Here is a 20,032-nt window from a genome sequence, read left to right on the forward strand (position 1 = left end):
ATAGTTCTAGTGAACAGAATAACTTCAGAAATGCAAATACACACTATTTGACAGAGATAATGGGAACTGATGGTTAAAAATGTTAAAAGCATAATTCTTTTTTGTTAAATTTTTAAAAAGGGAAATATCTGGTCACATTTATACTACAAAGTCAGATCAGCAGCTGAATACATGCTGAAGGAACTTACAAAAAGGCGTAAGCCCATCCTGCTGGAAAGGACTTGGAAAAGAAATAATGAAAGAATGAATGAGAACACTGATGTTAGACACTTCTCTAGCCATGCCAAAATGGGGCAGGAAAAATAAACTCTGCCACACTGGTAAAATGCTTAGGGGAGATCACTCCTATCACTGGAGATTGTTGAAGACAAGGATTATATCTGAAATAGTATATGGACGATAATATGTCTTGCAAAAGTGATAACGTAGAGCATCAGTGGGGCTGACTTTGATGCATTCTGCCTGAACTTGTTAAAGCAGGCCTAAAAATGTGTATCTTTAATAGACAGAAAGCGTAGCCAGGGCTTTGAACATGTGCTAAGCCAAGCTGTTCCTAAGCAACATACTCCAGTGGAAATGTTGTAAAATGGTGGCCATAATTCAAAGCAAATCCATTCCAGCTCGGCATGCATGGAAGAATGTCACTGCAGACACTGCTCTCCTCTTATAAGGATAAAACAGCAAAACATAGATATCTATTATTCTTATCCATTTAAATGCAATTATTTTATAGAATTCCAGTAAATTCTTAGCTGCCATGACCTCCCGTGGCAATCCTCTGTTAAAGCAGTATTTATTTTTACCAATTTAAAATTGGTTGCTTTTTTGTTGTAATTTCTTTTATTATAAGTGGCTGTAAACAGAGAACTCTCTCTTTGGAAAAAATATGCTCCATACCATTTGTTATGTGATTTGTTTCCTTCAAGTATCTACTTACTTCGCTCTTCTCTAGACTACACAGGACTAATCTGCTTATTCTTGTCTCCTCTGACCTCATTTCTAATAATTTGTAGTGTCATTTCGTGTTTTTCAGCTCTGCTCTAGCCTCTTGAGAAAGCAGTATTCGTGCTAGACTAGGCGAAAAAACAAGGAAAGCATATTTCTCTTTCACATCAGATGAATACAGAAAACATGACAATCTGACGCAGCTACTAACAGTAAGCTACTAAATAAACTCTGAAAAACACCCATCCTATTCCTCAGCAAGAAAAGAGAGATGAATATTAAAAACTGGAGTCAGTTCATGTACTTACTGCACTCCCGGCTTCCGCAGCCAGCCTGGCAGCGTATCTGGCGATCAGTCGGTGCTCCTCATCCAGCCTGCTCGGGCTGTCCAGGACGCTGCGGGGGAACAAAGCCAGAAGAGCCCGTCAGCATCCCCAGCTCCTGCGCTGCACGTTGCTCCGACCGGGGGGGACAGAGGAGAAGGGGGTAGTGTTGCAAAAAATGTGAAATAGAAAAAAGTCACATCGGAAATAAGCTAGATCTTCCCTTTTTTCGTTCCCCTTCCAACGTGGGGACTGCTCTCGAGACTTTCTGTTTAGCAGTATTTCCTCCAGGATTCACGTACTCTGCTTTTAAATGATTAAAATACTTAGTTTTCAACAATTCAGAAATACTTATCATTAGGAAAAAATCAATTTGCTTCCGAGGAGCTCTTCTGTAAACCCTTTTGGTTTCCTCAGGATAAAAAGGGTGAATATACCGAATGATGAAGCAGAAGCTTTGGCCTTAGGGGATCCAGGGTGACAAGTGTCAAAGTCAGAACGATTTCCAGGAGGAAGAACTGAGGGAATCGGGCTGAGCTGAGAAGAATGGACTCTGACACTAAGCAGCATGAACAAAAATGCAAACAATACTTTGTATGTCAGCCTGAAAAAACTCAAATGTACAAAAGTGATAATTTGAGGCTTGATCCTTCGCACCTCAGCTAGTGGAGGATGAATCAATCCCCCAGGCAGCTCCTACCCAGGACCTCACATCGCCTCACCCAGACTATCGTAACTGTCTTGGAGGTGCTGCTAAAAGGGAAATATTAAAAATATTTCTTATAATCATCAGCATGAAGTGACCAAGGAAGTGGACGTTGCATACTGGAAAAGGAAAAGTAGAGACAATAAAGAGGAGAGATCCCAAATTAGGAGGTGAGAGACAACACCCAGATCCTTCTCACCTTTCACACAAGCGTCATCTCCCCTGTCTACGTACAACATGATTCAACTAGTCCGACAGTCTAATCAATGCCCAGAGCACTAAATCCGTTCCTAGAATTCACCAATAACCTTTTTAACTATAAAAACATACAAAAACAGATGATAATTCAAGTTAACTGAAATCAGTTGTTATTCAGGTCTGTTACCAGCTCAGCGTTGGTGGTGTAGTGGCTTTGCCAAAAAAAATCGGCAGTGGAAAGCCATGCGAACGAGCGACTGTTAAAGTCAGCATCCAACTGAACTATTCAGCGGAGCTGCCTGTTGTCTTACTGCTGTGCAGAAGGTTTTTCAGCACAGTCTCCCTCCGAAAGGGCGGCCAGTGCATTACTTATACAAACCAGAACATCGCTGGCTGGAAATGATCAAGTGGAAACGAGTGCGGTGTTTCATTTTGCAGTGCAGCCCTTCTAATGTTATCTTTGATGTTTCATCCAGGATTCACAATACCACGCTGGCTGCCATAAATTACGCGGTGATGCACATGGATGCATTTACCATTCAGTGCAGGACCAGGATGACGCCACAGGGAGCCAAGGAAAAGCGATACGCACCAAGCGTGGAGCAAAGGCTATTTTTAGAAGTCCACATTACCACTTTACAAGGCAATTTGCATTTCTTTAGCTTAATTCCACAGACTTGTGTTGTGTTGACATTACTTAAAGAACTACATGTATACTGTATACATTGCATTTATGTAAAAACGTGGATTTAATTTATTATTTTGCAATGCTGAATTTAACAGCTTGAACTGTTTGAGACTCAGGAAGTCTGTTGGATGACGTGTTTGAGATGGCACAGAAACATTGGACTGAATTTAGTGGACATACTACTACAATTTACACAGATAGGGCTATGATTAATGCAAACTATACTGAGTTATTACGCCTCTGCACTTGGCCTACCGGACGACCAACAAAATATATTAAACTATCTGCAGGTACTAAACAGTGCAAAGGAAGGAGCTGGTGAAAGGTGAGCTAAAACAGCGGGAAAACAGAATTAGGAAAGGAAGAAAGACAGACCTTTTGTAATAGGCTTGATGATCTTTTTGCATGTCCTCATGCAAATTCATTTTCTGAACTTTTTTTTTTTTAAGAGAGAACAATCTTTACCATCTTAATTTCTGAATTTGATGCTGTTTCCCTTTAGGCTTCCTCAGTAATTTAGGCTGTTCAAGTTTTCCTGCTTTTACAGGAATAACGACCATCCCACCCCTTTTACGCTTTTTATAATCTGGTATCTCCTAATATCTCTTTCGGTTCCTGGAACTATGATCTCTTCATATCTGAGTGTATTAGAAAATAATTATTGACAAATTCATACTTTCTTGAAGAAAGGCTGTAATTTCTTTAAAAAGTCTTTTGCATTTGCATTTAAAAATATTTTATATACAGAGAGGAATTGGATAGCATACGTCCTGAGCCTCCCATGTGTTAACCGATATAAAACACAGTATGAACACACAAAAGCGGGAGGCACAACAAGCCAATGCTGTAATACACATCTCTGTAGGATTAACAGAAAGGGCATTAAATATAATCTGCAAAATACCACAGAATTCTTTATATTGCTTCATGAAGGAAAACTCACTTCCTTGGAGTTTTAGCTTCCGTGGAGACATCGCAGAGGATTCTTACCCTCAAAACTGTGAGCTCGCTGACTTGCTCCTTTGGAGCTGCAGTTTTTATAACTGACACATTGGCAAAACGAGATGGAAAGGTCTGATTAAGGGAAATTTGGATATGCACAAGCAAAAAATAGCAGGAGGTGTTCTGGCAAGAGCAGCTTCAGCCTCAGGACAGCTCGGGGTCTACCGCACAAGAACTGAGCCAGCGAGACAGAACCGAACTGACCAGGAGCTACAGAACAGGAGGACCCGGGGGCAGGCGGGGAGGGGGAACGATGCCCATTTGGAGGTGTCGGTGGAAATATCTGAGGCACTGTAATAAACTGCAACACAGTACAGATATAGAAAGTACACTTCCACGGCCACTTTAATCTCACCTAAATGTGGGCACCGAAAGGGACATCTGCAGCCTTCGCCCTCCACCGCCGAGCTGGCGTTAGCGTCTGGTCCACGGGATGAACCAGCTCGGGCACGGACCGGGCTGAAGACTGGCTTAGCAAAACACATAATTCATATATTCACCAGTATAATTCAATAATTCACCAGTGGCCTGTTGTCAAATGCAAAAATGAGCATGGGCAACTGAATTATTGGCTAGGGATGAGGGAGCAGTAAAGGATGTAAAAAAAGATGATACAACATGGTGGGAGGTTTGAGATCTTAATTTCCTTTGCAAAACTGTTCAAGAATTCGTGATGCAGGCTGGCTGCAGAGAAGTGGCAGATGACAGCAAAGAGAAGACTTAGTTTATTCTTGTAGCTCTGATTTGAAGGGCCAAACGTCCCAACAAATGGTGACCCAAAAGTAAGGATCTTGGGGACAGAATATCTTTAAGTAAAGTGAGTTTTTCCTTCCATTCTGCTTTAGAATCAGGAGTTTTACTGACCGCTGCAGTTTCGGAGAGGTAGGGTTTTAAAGGAAAACCAAATCAAAACCAACCAACTAACCACTCATCCACCCACCTAAATCAACCAACCAAAAACAAAACATGAAAATCCAGTGGCCAGTTATCTTTTGTGGGAAATGCAGAACATTTAATACATAAGAATTATGATGTTTCTGGCCAGGCTATTTAATTTTTCTGGTGAAAAGTGGAGCTGAAATAGAGGCTCCATGGGATAGGAGAAAAGCAGGCTTGCTGAATGATGGGGGATGCAAGTTATGAATGCTGAGCTTAAGAGATACACAAAAACAACCATCCAAGCAATAAAATACCACTCAGCAGCTCCCTAAGCCTTCTGTATAACTTGCTACGCTCTGCAACTGTCTTTGCCTCTGGCACATCCGTTAGGGTGGGGATTTTCTATTATTTCTTTCAAAAGCATTTAGCCAACTTGGCTTGCTTCCACAATAATAGAGTAGTGAAAAAAAAAGAAAAACATATTACTGTAAAATAAATGAAGTCTACTGATTTCTGTTTACTAAATGTCACAGGTAGTTCGGACAGGCTTTTTAGTTGAAGAACATCAGTGAATTAAATAACTCTTAACATGATGAAAAATCTCAGGGACCTGGTTCTTTCCTTTACGAATCCTAATGGGTTAAAAGACACAGGTTTCCAGCCATTCCTTCCAAGAGAGCAAGGGGCTGTTGTTTATAGGGCTCTACAGAAAATTTGGCTTCAATTCCTTTCAACCCAGCGAGGCAGGGCAGGAGGCTCTCAAAGTTTGGCTGAAAGAGGTGAAAAAATACCGGGTAAAGAAGAGCAAAGGTAGGTGTACACAAAATCAGTGACTGGAAGTGGAAGGCAATTCCTTAAACAGTGAGAGCAATTAATCATTGGGACATACTGCCAGTGAAACGAGCAGCTTCCCCAATTTGGTATTTTCTGGAAGCTGTGCTTTTAGGTGAGCAAGGTGCTAGGTCAGCACAGGGATAATTGGTGCGAGACCTCAGAGAAGATGGTCTAATGGTCTCTTCTGGTCTTAAAGACTATACTGCTCTGGCAGGAGTGGGGTCACGATGAACGTAAGAGCAATGGGGCCAGCCTACCATCCAGCACCTGGTCTCCAAGGCAGCCACGGCAGAGGAAAGGAGGAGAACATAGCAAAAGCAAGTGGCAGTTACTACAGGAGATGCTGTCCCTAGGTGGGACTCCACTGTTGTCATCTTAGGCACAGAAACGGTCTGCAACGGCTGGCTGCAGGACACCTAGTTTCTCCAGACAGCCCGCTGAAAGCAGACAGATGTAACTTTTATATGAGCTTTTATATGGCAAAAAGAGACTAAAAGAAGTCGCAATGGCATACAGATTTCATGAGGAATGGGGAGAAGCATCCTCTCGCGCTGACCTGCAAGTCACTCCCCTGCACAAGGAGAGCAGGATCCAAATTGTTTTATTTGCATTTGGCTCCTTCTAGGCATACGCTGTTGCTCTGGCAACAGTGACAAGTGACATTTTTTAAGCTAAAGACCTAAAAGACGACTATTTGCCTGACTCTGAGAACCACTACTCCAACTGGTTGCAACGTGGCAGCTATTGCCAGCATACGGTACCTTTTTCAAACACATACACTAACTCCCAGATTTCTCAAAATGCTCTAATGACAGTGATGGACTGATGGTGAGGATCTGAAATTCCTTGGTTTTACCGTCTTGGGAGCAATATTAAGGGCTTTCAGCTGGACGGGTGATAGCAGATGATGGTGATTCGCTATCAAGAGAGAAAGTGATTTCCCTCTGTGACTTGGAAAGCCAGAATATGCTTCAATACAGCAGTGCGATACACATTTCTAGGTGACAGAGCGATGAAATACGACCTTACTCGAAAAATCTTAGCCAGAAGGTAACAAGGACAGAGCAATGCCTTTATGTAGAGCCCTCAGATCTCTAAATCTCCTTTTCCTTTCCAGCACAGCTCTGATTCGGTAAGAGCATAATTTAATTAGGCTTAAAAGTTGCCTAGGGAAAACCTGCAGGCTAGGTCCTGCGATGCAACGGCAGAGCTGTGTTTTGGGGCTTTAGGGTAAAGTTCTTCTACATAGTCACAGATATGAAATACAAATGTGCACAAAAGCACAAGGACTCAAGCTGAAAAAAAAGAAACAAATTCTCCAAAGCATTAGTATTCTTTAGAAAGGCACAGAAAGAAACTGTTGGATTATGCGGGTCATGTCTATGGGACTGAAAGAGCTTGCTTGTTTAGCCTAGGTAAATAACGCTTGTGGCAGGATAAAATATCTGTCCATGAATATACATCTGGGGAGGAGAGGTAAAAGTAATAAGGGGAAAGAAGAGCAATTAGAGTTACAGGACAGTGCTGACATAAGAACTAATGGAAGTGAGCCAGTCGTGAAAAAAATTTAAGGTGGAAATTGGATAGATTCCTACTGGTGAAATATGATATTCCAGAATGGTCATGGAGAGAAAAATTATCTTCCCAGAGCTGGAAGTACGTTAATCAGTTTATGTGAGGGATTCTGTAACACAGGGAAAGCAATAGGGCTGCAGCAGACACAAATAACCCAAGTGATCCCTCCTTATCTGATGTACCCATGTGCGTATTTGGCGTGTATGCATAGACATATCTGCGTATTTTCAGAAGATTTTAGAGAATACTAAATATATTTCCCTCACTTTGCCTACTGAGGCCAAATACCTTTGAGTGGAGTATTACTCCCCAGGGGAAACAGCATTACCAGGCCCATCCCTGCTCCAGAAACGCTTTCCTAACACTAACCGTGCACCCGTCTGCAGCCGGCTCACATAGGTTGCTATCAGGGCATGTTCATCAGCTAATCGACTGGCAGTGTCCAGGTTGTACTGTAACCTAGTAATAACGAAGGCAAAAAGAGAGCAAACAAAACATAACATAAATACAAAGCAAATAATTAACGAATGTTAAAGAAACAAACGGTTAAAATTAAAACAAACAGATAAATAATTAAAAGTGTAAATATGTTTCAGCAAATCACATGAACTTCTTCTGCAGTTAAATATTTAACCATAAATTAGAAGAATATTTCAGCACCCCAATATGCAATGAACACAGCTGAGGAGCTTCCTTAAGCCTGCTGTTAGGTGCAGTTCGGGAAAGCAGCATCACTAAGCGAAATGATCAAAAGCACCCGGCGGCTTTTGACTGCAGCGGTGACATTTCTGCCAGGATGCCCCGACCTCAGGGAGCCCCTTCTGCAGCGCGGCACGATGCAGAATCAGACCCGCCGCGGCCGGGGTGATTTTCTGGCGTCTCCAGGCTGAAGAGGACTTACCCCCCCCCTTGCTCCTGCCGTCAAACTGCTCCCAAAGCAACCCAAACACCCCGGGCTCCAGCTTCTGCCTGGAATCAGACCTGAAAGCACTCAGCCTCTCCTGTTTCTCTAAAAAACAGGTCCACCAAACAAAAACAGGAGGGAAGTGGCACAAAATTAACAAATTAACGGTTGGTATCAACAGAACCGCCTTCTAACAGGGATCCATTCAGTGACATAGCATCTTTTTGTTTTGAGGACCTATAAATAGAAAGCTGCTATGATTTTGAAATTTTTTTACAAATACAGAGACTGAGTGCAAGAGATATTGGTCAAAAACAATCCCCTATAAATAAGAAACTATTTGTCTATACAGTCGAATTAATACATGTTGCTTTCTATCAGGCTTATGACAGCAGCATCTCAGAAACCCTGAGAGAATGCAGCAAAATTATTCTCTCTGTTTTATCGCAGCAGCTGCACGGAAAGGCAGCCACATTTTGCTCTCAAGCCCCGAAGAGGGATGTCCTCAGACTTCCTCCGCATCCCTGGGAAGTCCGTTCGCAGACTCCAAAACGCAGTCCCAGCACAGGGAACGGTGCACGTGGGCGGAAAGCACCACTCTGCACCACGAGATAACAAGTCCTATGCAGAGATGAGACCGGACTGTTTCCTAAGAATGCTTCATGAACACGCATCACTATTATTTTAACATAATATACACTTCTTCCTAACATGCAAAGGTACAAGAAATTCCATTTTTCATTTCTATAGCAGGTGTTCAAGCTGCTCTTTCAATTTATAAGCTGCAGTTAATTCCTTCCCCATGCATGTCCAAGAAGGATTTGTTTCAGAAGCCTTTTAAAACATGGCATCTATTGCTTTTAGCATCAATATACTGATGCTATGAAAACAGAATTCACATTTTTCAGACATACAAACTCTTTTCTCCTCCATTACGTGCAGCGGCATGTCAGAGAAGTCTGCCAGGAGCACAATAAGACCTTATAATAAAGCAGCAAAATGGAATTACCCGCATCAACCCCTGTGGGCAAAAAGCAACCTTTGTAATAAGGGGTTTGTAGTCAGAAAGAGACTTAACATTAACCACTGCACAGACGAACTTTTACGCAATCCGCGCTCTGAGAAGCCAGACTACTGGCAAGTACGGAAAAGCTTTAGTTTAGATATGCATTATAGCACGGCTGCAACCACAACAATTAAGGCTCCAAGACCCTTTTCATTATAACTCATTGCACATGTTCCTGTGGGAAAAATAAAAGCCCAGCAGAAATGACTACTTTTTTAACTTGAAGAGAATATAGTTTTAATGATGATTAGCACTCCTGCCACTGGAAGAAAAAAAGCGTTAGTTTAACATGGGTCTGAACACTGCTCCTAGAACATATCTGATTTTGCACACACGTTTTTGAACACTTTTTTAAGCTTGCCTAGTGATATCCACAGCCCCCTCCAGAACATCAGTCCAGCAGCACCCAGACCACAGAAAATCGCAAAACGTGGAATTAAGGTGCATGCTGACAGCTTCCTCCCTGCCTCCTCCCAAGGTGGCAATAAGATAGTAGGAATTAGCTGCATGCACTGTGGCTGCTTCAATTTGCTAGGTCCAGGAATAGGGAATAATGGAAAGAGTAAAGATACAGCTCATCACACTTGTGATGACAGGACATCTGGAGAAGGAAGGTCACCAGGGAGGAGGAGATCATCTCAGTGTTGTGTCAACAACAGCGTACAGAGAGTTTCTATCCAAGGAGAATATCTATGAGCAGTGGGCAAGAGAAAGTGCAGGGCTCTCTGGCATCCTGTGGGCTGCATGACGGCATCGTAAAAATTTCGCAGGAGTGCATGTTGCTTTCACAGAGCAAAGGAAGTATTTGAATATAAAGCAAGCGTAAGTGATCCTGCTCTGCAGAACTCACGTGAACACAAGTTATGTGGTTCAAAAAAAAAGGCATTAAATGCTTACACACAGCCCTAGTCCCTTACCTGCTGAATGTTGTGCCCTGCTTGCAAAAGGCAGGCTGCATTTGTCCCCAAAAACAGAGCCATCATGGCAGTGCTGGATTATTATCCAAAGCAGAAGTTTAGGCTATGCTGACACGTACCCTTAATTCTTTTTTCCAGGGGCTCAGCTTTTATTGCATTCAACTTCTTTGGGAAAGCATGAGATAAAAGCGGACGACCTTAATTCATTGCAAACTTTTTCAATGTATCACCTATTGAACGTTAGTATAGCAATTAGTGTTCATTTAGAGGGGCTGTAGCGTGTGGATTTACAGCTAAGCAGGAGCAAGGATAGCGAAAAGCAGACGCAAGATGTGACAGTGCTACTGAGAGGACAGGGAAGGAAATCACAAACGTAGTGTGCACACTTAAATCTCAAAAACGTATTGCATGTTGGCCACGTTTAGGGCATAAAGTAACCTGGTATGATCCTCTCCTTCCCGGTCCCTCCCAGCAGAGCGACCCTGCTCTTCATCGCCAGCCACAGAGTTAAAACTCCCTGGGATGCTCCCGTAACCTTGGGTGTCTTCTCCAGCCTGGACACAGGCAGCTTTGCCCCTCTTCTCCGACCACTTTTTTCAGCAAACCCCTCGCACACCAAAAGGCAGCTTTGCAGCAGTCCCAATGAATCGTGAATTGGGGCAGAATTTGCTGAACAATTTTAAAGAAAATGAGAATGACAAACACTGGGGAAAGACAAAAATCACTCGTTTTGACGTTTATGGAGTGTTTTGTTTCTAGGCACCAGCGAAGAAGCTGCAGAGGCGAAAAGCCAGCCTTACAAAAGGGGTGAGCGCAGCGACTGGATGCCCCTGCCTCTCCGCCCTTCGGCACGTTCCCGGGATGCGGGATGCTGTGCGCCCAGACATCTGGTCTCCTGCTGAAGCTATTTTATCTGAAACACCTAGGTACTCTTCCGTTAAAGCAAATCACGCTGTCTCTGCAGCCTGGTTATTCATTTGCTGGCACTCTCCAAGCAAAAGGACCTCCGGAGCTTTGCAGCCCACCTCTCCTCGAAGGCAGGGTCAGACAGATCAGATAGAGGACGTTTGCCTCTAACCGTTGTCAAAACCACCCAACCTTGGCATGAAACCTACCTGCAGAACCAAACGACCCTTTAGCCCTACAGCTCCTATCACTTATCGGAAACCTCCTTTGCTGAGGATTAAACCTGGTGCCTCTCCCCTCCCCAGCTGGACATGGGGACCAGCTGAGCATCTCCCCCCAGCCAGCCCCTGCGCACGAGGGCTGCCGACTGCCCTAAGGACCCTGCCGAAGTCCCCCACCTCCTGCGAGAGGTGACACCGTCCATGATGTCAGTCGCTCCCGGCTTTGCGAGTTGTCCACAGCTTTCTTAGCATATGGTGTTCAACAGTTGACACAGTACTTTGGGTGACAAGTCACCACTACTCAAGAGACACTTGAGTAACTGTCTAGATATGCGTCCTAGATATGGCACTTTTCTTCTACTACAACCCTCAATCACAGTCTTAGCTTTTCATTTTTTGCAGTAACCTTGTTGATTTGCATTCAGCTTCTAATCCACTGAAACTCCCCAGATATTTTTCAGCAATAGGCTTGTTGAGTCAGTCCTTCTCTAGCTCTTATTGGTGCATTTTATCTTATAACTGTCCCCTGAAGCTGTCTTTATTCATTTCGTCTCATTGATTTATAAGAACGTCTGACTTGGAAGCTTGCCCTCTGAAGAATTTCCAACACCTCCCCGCACAACGTTGAGTACTAAATTTATGTATACATGTTCTCCATTTCATCACCCAAGCAGTCAAGGAATAAACGCAGCAACGCCGAGCTCGCAACAGACCCCCGTGGGATCCTACCTGGCACGTCCTCACTGTTTGGTAGGAAAATATTGATATTTTCTTTCTTTGACGGCAAATTTCCAACTGGCGTTGCACCCACATAACAGCAGTTCCAGCTAGTCCACACTTACCTAGTTTATTTATGAAAATATCATATGGGATAGTGTGAAAAGCTTTATGAGTCAGTACATTTCTAATTACCGCGTCCCCCTCCTTCACGAGGCCACCTACCCATTCGGAACCATCCCATTTTCATTCTTGACACAGTTTGTTCTTGACACGGATACGTCAACTATTTTTATTCGCTAACCTTTTATTGCGCTTACGGAATGACTGCTTAATAATATATTCAGCAATCTTAAGATATTCCTCCCACTTTCAGACACTTAGTTCAGCAAAAATACTTCTTTATGTAGTTTGAGAGCAAAAAAGCAGCAATGTCTTCTCCTGATACCACAATGCCAGCCCCTCTCCTTTCTCCTTTTTTTTGTCATTCAGATATATTTTGGTCAGTCCCTTGACTGTACAGACAACAGGTCCACAGCCACCGGTGCCTGTACAACCGCGGGGATGGACCACGCGGCCGAGGCGCAGGAGCTCGCAGGGGTTGTCCTGCCACCGACACAGCCACAGCTTTGCCTGTGCCTCTCTGAGAACTCCTTAAAAACCTGAAGTTTGGGGAAGCTCGTCGATGAAAAAACTGCTTTAAAATGTTACTTTTTATTTATCTTATGCTTTGGTTGTAGATGTTATCTACATCTGCCAGGAAAATTTTTGGACATCTCCCTGTAAAGTGATGGACTTATGCCTGTCCCTTAACTTGTTCTAATAGCAGGAAACACAATACCGAGGTTTCGCTTTGTTCTGCCTTTTTTTTTTTTTAAACGAATACATGTCTGATAGCAGAAACTCGATTATACTACAAACACAGAATCTTCTAGTTTTCAGAAGATGATGGCAAGGACAAAATAACACCTCTTCCTCCAAAATTAGCCACACGCTGTAACTGAACTCTTCAAAATAGCATTGAAATGGAATTTTACAGTATGTTTCCCATATTTTTCATGTAAGAATAATCAATATGCACGAAAAGGCCTACAACATGCCTGCAAAGCAATGGTCAAAAAGATAGCAAGAAATAATGTTAACCATGCTCTACTAAGGGAACAAGGGAAGCAATATTAAGCAACAAGAGAGGAACGAGGTCAGAGGAATCTGCTAAAGCAGCTCACCTCTGCCGGACGCTCCCTCTTGCCCTATTTTTCACTTGCGATGTTTGAAAATTTTGGCCTGGGTGCTTAGTCACGCCTGCGAGATACCTGGAGCTGGAACGAATATCTGCAACTCAGGAAGAGCGGGGTTTAAAAGGTCAGTTGGCTTCCACCCAGCACAGGCAGAGAAGAGACAAACATTGACTGATTGGGGAAAATAGCCCAAGAACAACCTCTGCTTTCAGGTTATGTAAAAAATGTGCAACCCTTTCCATGACGGATTATTCCTCTAAGCCATCTAGGTTTTGACATCTGAGGTGGTGCTTCTCAAATTTTATGCAAGTTACATTTGGCTCAGTAGCTTTATAAGCAACTTAATAAATTATTAAGGTATTTAAATGGTGCTTTTCATGTCTTAAATTAATTTCTATTCAAAAAATCTAAAAGGAAATCCAAGTAAAATAGACAATCTATTTTAAAACGATGAATTTTAAAGCAAGAAATCCCTCAAAATTTCTAGTATGATGGCTCACAACTTTGCAAATCTTTACAAAATTGCACAGATTTGCTCTGAGTATTGAATAAGGAAAGGCTCCTGTATTCGAAAGAACTGCCCAGACATAATCTTGAGGGATCTCTTGTTTTCTGTCCCATTACCTCCCCTCATGATTTATTTAAATAGATGTTAAGGTCAAAAGGGATAATTACCACCACTCGTCTGACTTGCTGCATAATACATGCTATGAAATTTAGCACAGTAATTCCTGAATCGGAGCCGGACTGACCCGACCTAGAGCACAGCGTTCAGAGAGAGACACAAGCTGTCCTGCAGATTTAAGGTTTTGGGGAAGCCACCACATTCCTTGGTAACTACAAACAACCTTTTAACTTCTCGTGCTGCCCTCTATCTCCAGCTATCATATGCAGGAACGACGACGAGACAAACATCTAAGATAAAAGCCACGCAGGGTAATTACCCGGGGAAGGGTGACACAAGCCAACCTCAGCAGCACGCAGATCATTAAAGCAGAGAACACAGGGACAAACCACCATCTCGTAACACCTCGGTGTGAAGCTGGTACAGGACAGGGGGGAACGACGGACCCAGCAAGGGCTGGGGAGAGTGGCTACAGACGTACAGCAGTGACAAAAGCTGTTTGTATATGTATGCTGCTATTAGCATCCTTAAAAGAAAACCAAAATTTTAAAGGGTTGAGGGAAGATGGGATTCAGTAAGACTATTCTAAGTGAAATAAGTCTGTCTAAAGAGTGCTTTGAATGAGGAGAGCAAATGTGTCTGATCCACACATCAGGAAAATTGTACCAGACGTGGAATGGCAAAAAGGGAAGACTCGAATGAAAATAGAAGTGTCAGCATGAACACTGAGATGAAATGGGCTGACACGTCTCAGAGCAGACCACCATCAGGAAGCTAGAAAAAAAAGTATAAGCAAAACGGAGTGGAAAAGAACTGAAGGAGAGCTGGAGGATTTGAATGTGATGAGAGAGGTGACGGAGGGCAAACCCGAGCGCCTGGTTAGAGTGCAACGCTCGGGATCTGCTCTGCCTGCAAGCCTTCCCTCTCTTCCCGGCGCAGCGCTTCCATGCCCGCTGCTCTGCTGGCCCTCCCAGCGCCGTGACAGCAAGACTGCAATAGCGTTATCAGCGATCCATCGTTAGCTGGAGGGAGGAAGAACGGGAACGAACAAGAGGTATCACTTCGACGGCAGCACGCACGATAGGCTGCAGAAACACTGCTTGAGAAGGGAGGAAGCTACAGAAAAGGTTAAAGTAGCTGATGTGCGAAGTGGTATAAAGGCAGATCAACGCTTCCACAACAGGAACAGGTTAGAAGACACCATTAAAGCAGCGTCAGGATTGAGAAGCTACCTTGCCCTAAGGCCTGACGTCTCAGTACCACGAGACACTTACTGCCAGCCAGAACGAGACCTCAGAGCGTGGCGTCCGAAACCCCTTTGGAGTGCTGCATCACCCCACTCGTCTGCATCCAACAGCAAGAGAGGGAAAACCTTTCACATCTGGAGTCCAAAACCAAGATCTCCTTAGATTTTATTCACATGCTTTCCTCTTGATCTTGAATCTTAAATTATACTCACTTAAGAGTACTGAAAAAGCCTCCCTGTCTGTCCCCCTTGCTGATGCCTTCTGACCATTTGGGCCTCATCAAACCCCTCTCTCTCACCTATTGCATCCTCCTCATAACCCACATCCCACAGATTCACAATTGCTCCTGCAGAATTTTAAACCACAGGTTAAAAATAAATACTGACAGGCATCTAGATATTAGTTAAAGTGGTAAAAACAAGTATTTAAACACAGAGGATTTTTTGTTTGAAATTGTTAGACTTTATGATCATTACGCTGACTCTTGTCCTCTTCCTTCCTTCCTCTTTGCTGTTCCCTTCTCTTGCATCTTGTCGTAAAGTACCGTCAAATCTCCCTTGTGCAAGGTTACACGTGGACTAGGATCTCCCTTATCTCTATAGATAAAAAGATATTTTTATCTCTTTCCTAGAAAAAGTCTATTTTGGTATTATGTACGTGTATATATAAGGCATTGTGGGATGCATTAAGGAGCATGGTCAAAAACATGCCTAACCACCCAAGCTAATCTATAAAAGCAAACCAGATAGTGACAGCTGCCACAGTCTGCCCATGCTCATGCTATTGAAACTCTCTTTAAAACAGAGTGGCCACGTGCAGCTTGCCTACCGGGAAGGATTTCTGCACCGTACCTCTGCACGGTGTTGTGCACGACCTTCTCGGGGCCTTCGGAAGCTGGGAGGGCGGTGGAGCAGCACCCAAGGGTCAAACGCGGCAGAGGGTGACGAGCCAGCGAGCCTGGTGGGTCCCAGCTGGACTCCACCTGCTCACGTGCTGCAGCATCCCAACTTTAACCGAATGCTTAGATTTTCTCTGTTTCAGATCTGACTCTGCTGTGAGGTGGCTACACGGCTTCCAGAGCTAGCAAACGCTTCTGCCCCACATCTGGCTCTGTTCAGAGCAGAGGCAGTAACTCAGAATCCACGGCATCTGTATTAGTTAATCTGTAACGTGGATAGAAATCACATAGCATTTAGTGCTGGCCAGAGACTGTACATTTTCTGTGGCTGAAACTATGGGCCTAGGGTCTATGGCTAACATGCATCTAGGTTCTCTAAATGTCACAAAGCTCTAAGAAACACAACGTAAGAAAATGAATGTACCACACCTGTGTCACAGAAAATTGGTAGAATTGACAATAACAGTAGTTTCAGTCACTTTCAGGTGGAACTGGTGACTGGACAGCTAGAAGGAAAGGTCAGAGAGATAAATGTGGACACGGGAACAAAGGAGTAAAAAGGCACGCTTGGAAATTGTCAGAAGATAAATTAAGCTAGCCAGCAAATAAAAGTTATTCTTGGTTAGACAGCTAAAAACCCAAGGGACAGCATCAATGACACAGATAGGAAATATATCGCTGCAGAGCTGGTGGTGGAGGAAGGTTTCCGGAGGCCTGATCAAACAGCTGGAAAGCACCTCGTCACGCACATCTGCAAACCCGCAGAAGGACAGGAGTCAAGGGGACAATCAGCGGTGCTGGAGGCAGCAAAGTTAAATAAGGACAAACAAAAATAAAGGCAGGAAGAGTAGGAGAGACTACCAAGAGCAGATAATCAGTGACTTTAGGAACTCTATGAATTGCAGAAGGGAGCAGAAGACTGAAAAAGACCCAAATTAGTGTTAGTAGAAAGAAAACCTCTTAGGAAAAGAGAGGTTTTTTGAATGTTGTACAGGCAGACGACATCATACCCCTTCCAACTTTAGTGCTGAAGTTGCAAATAATTTTCTTTTTAAACTGTAAAAACACAATTAATCTGACCAAATGCAGGTGCTTATAGTCTCCAGGCTCCTTGGCTGTACAAATCAGGAAAATGAATACAATATTTTGTTGTGTTATAGGTAGCAAATATAGTGACTCCTTTTATAGGCTAGGTTAAAGGACTTCTATTTTAAATGCCCTTTTCAGTTTAAGGGAGAAACTTTTGCCTCCCTGAACAGGCATTACTGTAGGTTTCTTAATATGAGTTAGTTGTCTGCACTCCCATAATGGTCAATGGGAAAGAAGCAGGCGCTGTTAGAGTGTTCTTCTCATCTAAAATCAGACATACACATCAGATCTGTTGTATCACACTCCAGAAGTGTTTATTTGGCCCCACGAACTATGTAGGGAGCCTGCTGTGACTTGCTCAGGAGGAAATGCCTCCACTGTAGACAACTAAGCAGTCGAGATGATTCCCACTCTTACATATCAACAGAGTCTACCATGGCAATGTAGTTGCATAAAAACCTTTCAGGAATCAATAGAGAATGTTCCTTCCCTCCTCTCACAGACTATATATATTCACAAGAGTAAAATACAATGCATTTAATTTCAAGCTTAGATCTGCAATGTAAAAGGTGACGCATAGCCTACAGACTGACCATGGCTGCTGAGAAAACAAATGCTGTATGTAAATGGTGTTTAAAGAGAATCATAAATGTCATTAACGTAGCTGAGGACTTGTGGTCTTTAGGAACAGAATTACCAGAAAAAGGATAATGCACATTGCTCACAACAGAAAGAAAAAAAATCTATTCCTGAAGTCATTTTTAAATAAATTAGCTAAAACAAATAATATATTTAACAGGTTTGACCTAGTCCTACAGAAGAGATATAATCATCTCCATTTATTTAGAAAGGCTTCTTGGCTGTAGAAATCAGAGAAATTCTGTGTTTTGTTGTATCATAGATAGCAAACATAAGGACAGTATAGGCAGGGTTTTATGAAAATTTGCCCTTTCTGAATGTCTCAATAAACGTAAGGAACATTTGCCTCCCACATCTGATACAACTCTATCAAATGCAAACATCCCTATTAAATCAATGGGCTTTTCTTCATCTGAAAACTTACATTTCCAAAGATATAAAAATATCAGAATTGAAGCATTAAGTACTGGGACGTAAAACAATTCCGAAGCGAAGGCTGACGGTAGCTATGCTTCGGTTGTCAAAACTTCCTGCTTCCTAGAGAAACTTCCCCGGCCTCATTCTGCCTACGGCACTTTGCGGACTGCAGCGAGCTCCCTGCCTCTTGCAAAACACAGTTACAGAAATCCTGGCGTCTGAAGCGTTCACTGCCACTCTGGATACTTTCCTGCTGAATGAAGAGGATGAGGAGATCGGAAACGATGAAGGCTCCTCTGAGACTGACTGTGCACCGACTGAATAGCAGCATTTGGTGATGGCGTTTTTGTTGTGTTTGTTTTTCAGTTATTAGTTTTTACAAGAAGTGAGCTCAGGCATTAGAAAGCCTGTCATCCAGCTCAGTCTTATCCCCAACAAAACAGCTGTCAAACAGAGGTTATTTTCCTATTTTTAGCAGAAGGAAGTAACAAATGAGAAGTTTCCTTTCCTGCTCCGCCGCAGAACGGCAGTGTTCGCTGCGCTTTGGAGGAGTTCAAAGGCTTTGGGCAAGCTCCGCAGCACAGCTACCCTCCTCCCTCTCTTCTGGCATCACTTTGCAAAGAAACGGATGCGACCATCACAAGGATGTGGCATAACAACGGATAAAACACTAAAACATATTGCCTTTCTTTGCTAATGAGACCTTAGACTGAGGATGCAACAGCGATTGCCCACTCCACCCCCAGCAGCCAGATCAGCATCTCCTTCCACGGGGCGAGAGCTGTGGGGTTCAAGGCAGAAGAGCCACTCCGACAGCAAGAGGGGCAGGTTCAGCCTCTCCCACCAGCGACCACAGCCCGGCTGCAAACAGACTGGCTTTGCTTTCCTTGCATCGCTGTGAGAGCGAGCTTGTCAATACGGACTTCCACCGAGAGACTATGTCAGTTCTATCTACAGGAAGCCCCATAAACAGCAACTTTCTAATCATACGTGAATGTTATTAAAAAATGCAGAAGCAGTTTTATTTTTCTAATAAAATCTTGCATAGGTATTCATTTATTATTCTTTCCAACTTTGCCCTCAAATAAATTGATCCAGATTTGTCCCATCTTTGGGGGAAAGAAAGCAAAAAAACCTCCACTTGACTAAGTCTGCTGTTGACAAGCTGGAATACATTAGCTAGAAGGAGGAAAGCTTGATGAAGGTATAAACAGTTATAAAATGCTCTTCAGAAGGGAAACATTTAGATAAGCTACCACCATTTGTTCCTATTATAACATTACTATTATAGAAGTCAGATATATTTCTAATAAATGCAATTGTGATTTGTTGATGCTCTGTCAGTTTTTCAGCGTTGAGCACATTTTATGGCAGGTTGAGGCTTATCCTTCCTGTTTTCGGGACGACTTTAGTGTCCACAATCAGGTAAACACATAACTTCTAACATTTACAACTGTAATTTACTCAAGGTATATAAAATACAGTTTTAGGAACTAATTCTGCCTTTTAAAAAAGGAGCCAAGCCACTGAAATGGCTTGATGAACAGTTTGATCAGCTTCAGCACATAAAAACATAAATGAGAACCACGTTCAGTTCTCGGGAAGAAATCTCGGTGACCCTGCAATCTTTATTTCATGCTGCCAAGACTTGACAGTGCCTCCAGCCAGGAAACTGAGGCCCATAATTTCAGTGAGTAATGATCTTTCACACTATGGATTAACCTAGAACAATGGTAACTGCAATAAATCTTGGGGAAAACATTTTAATCAGACATATGTGAACTGACAAAATAGAAATATAAGAAAATTTCAAAGGGAAAAAAAGTCCACTCTCTTGCCTTAACTCACTCTGTTGCTAACTACTGACACCTATTCATTCTCCCAGCATAAAGAAAAGGGGGATACAAAGACAACACAGACAAGTGCTTCTATAACCCTGACAAACTAGATGATCTATGAATCAATAATGCTTTAATATATTCAGTGGTTCAATCAATG

General features: G+C 43.0%; 2 protein-coding genes and 1 long non-coding RNA gene across 11 annotated transcripts in view; 2 read left to right on the plus strand and 1 right to left on the minus strand.

Annotated features, from left to right (window-relative positions):
• Positions 1–20,032, plus strand: part of HADHB (hydroxyacyl-CoA dehydrogenase trifunctional multienzyme complex subunit beta) — a 644,785-nt gene that overhangs the window by 225,797 nt on the left and 398,956 nt on the right. The window lies entirely within an intron of this gene.
• Positions 1–20,032, minus strand: part of DTNB (dystrobrevin beta) — a 211,304-nt gene that overhangs the window by 79,658 nt on the left and 111,614 nt on the right. For 7 of the 9 annotated variants that reach the window (XR_010388137.1, XR_010388136.1, XM_064508183.1 and 4 more), the window contains exons 12-13: positions 7,520–7,609; positions 1,254–1,341 (exon numbers count right to left, since the gene is read on the minus strand). Coding sequence is in view for 7 of the 9 variants with exons in the window: in XM_064508183.1 (XP_064364253.1) it covers positions 1,254–1,341; positions 7,520–7,609 (178 nt within the window). In the remaining 2 variants the exon portion in view is untranslated. The remainder of the gene's footprint in view (positions 1–1,253; positions 1,342–7,519; positions 7,610–20,032) is intronic. The other 2 variants (XM_064508184.1, XM_026111253.2) reach the window with 1 other exon arrangement.
• On the plus strand, positions 11,624–19,367 carry LOC112989865 (uncharacterized). The gene is made up of 2 exons (XR_003260933.2): positions 11,624–11,914; positions 12,374–19,367. It is a non-coding gene; the product is annotated as an uncharacterized LOC112989865 (long non-coding RNA).

This window comes from Dromaius novaehollandiae, chromosome 3 (assembly GCF_036370855.1).
Source record: "Dromaius novaehollandiae isolate bDroNov1 chromosome 3, bDroNov1.hap1, whole genome shotgun sequence".
Lineage (NCBI taxonomy): Eukaryota > Metazoa > Chordata > Aves > Casuariiformes > Dromaiidae > Dromaius > Dromaius novaehollandiae.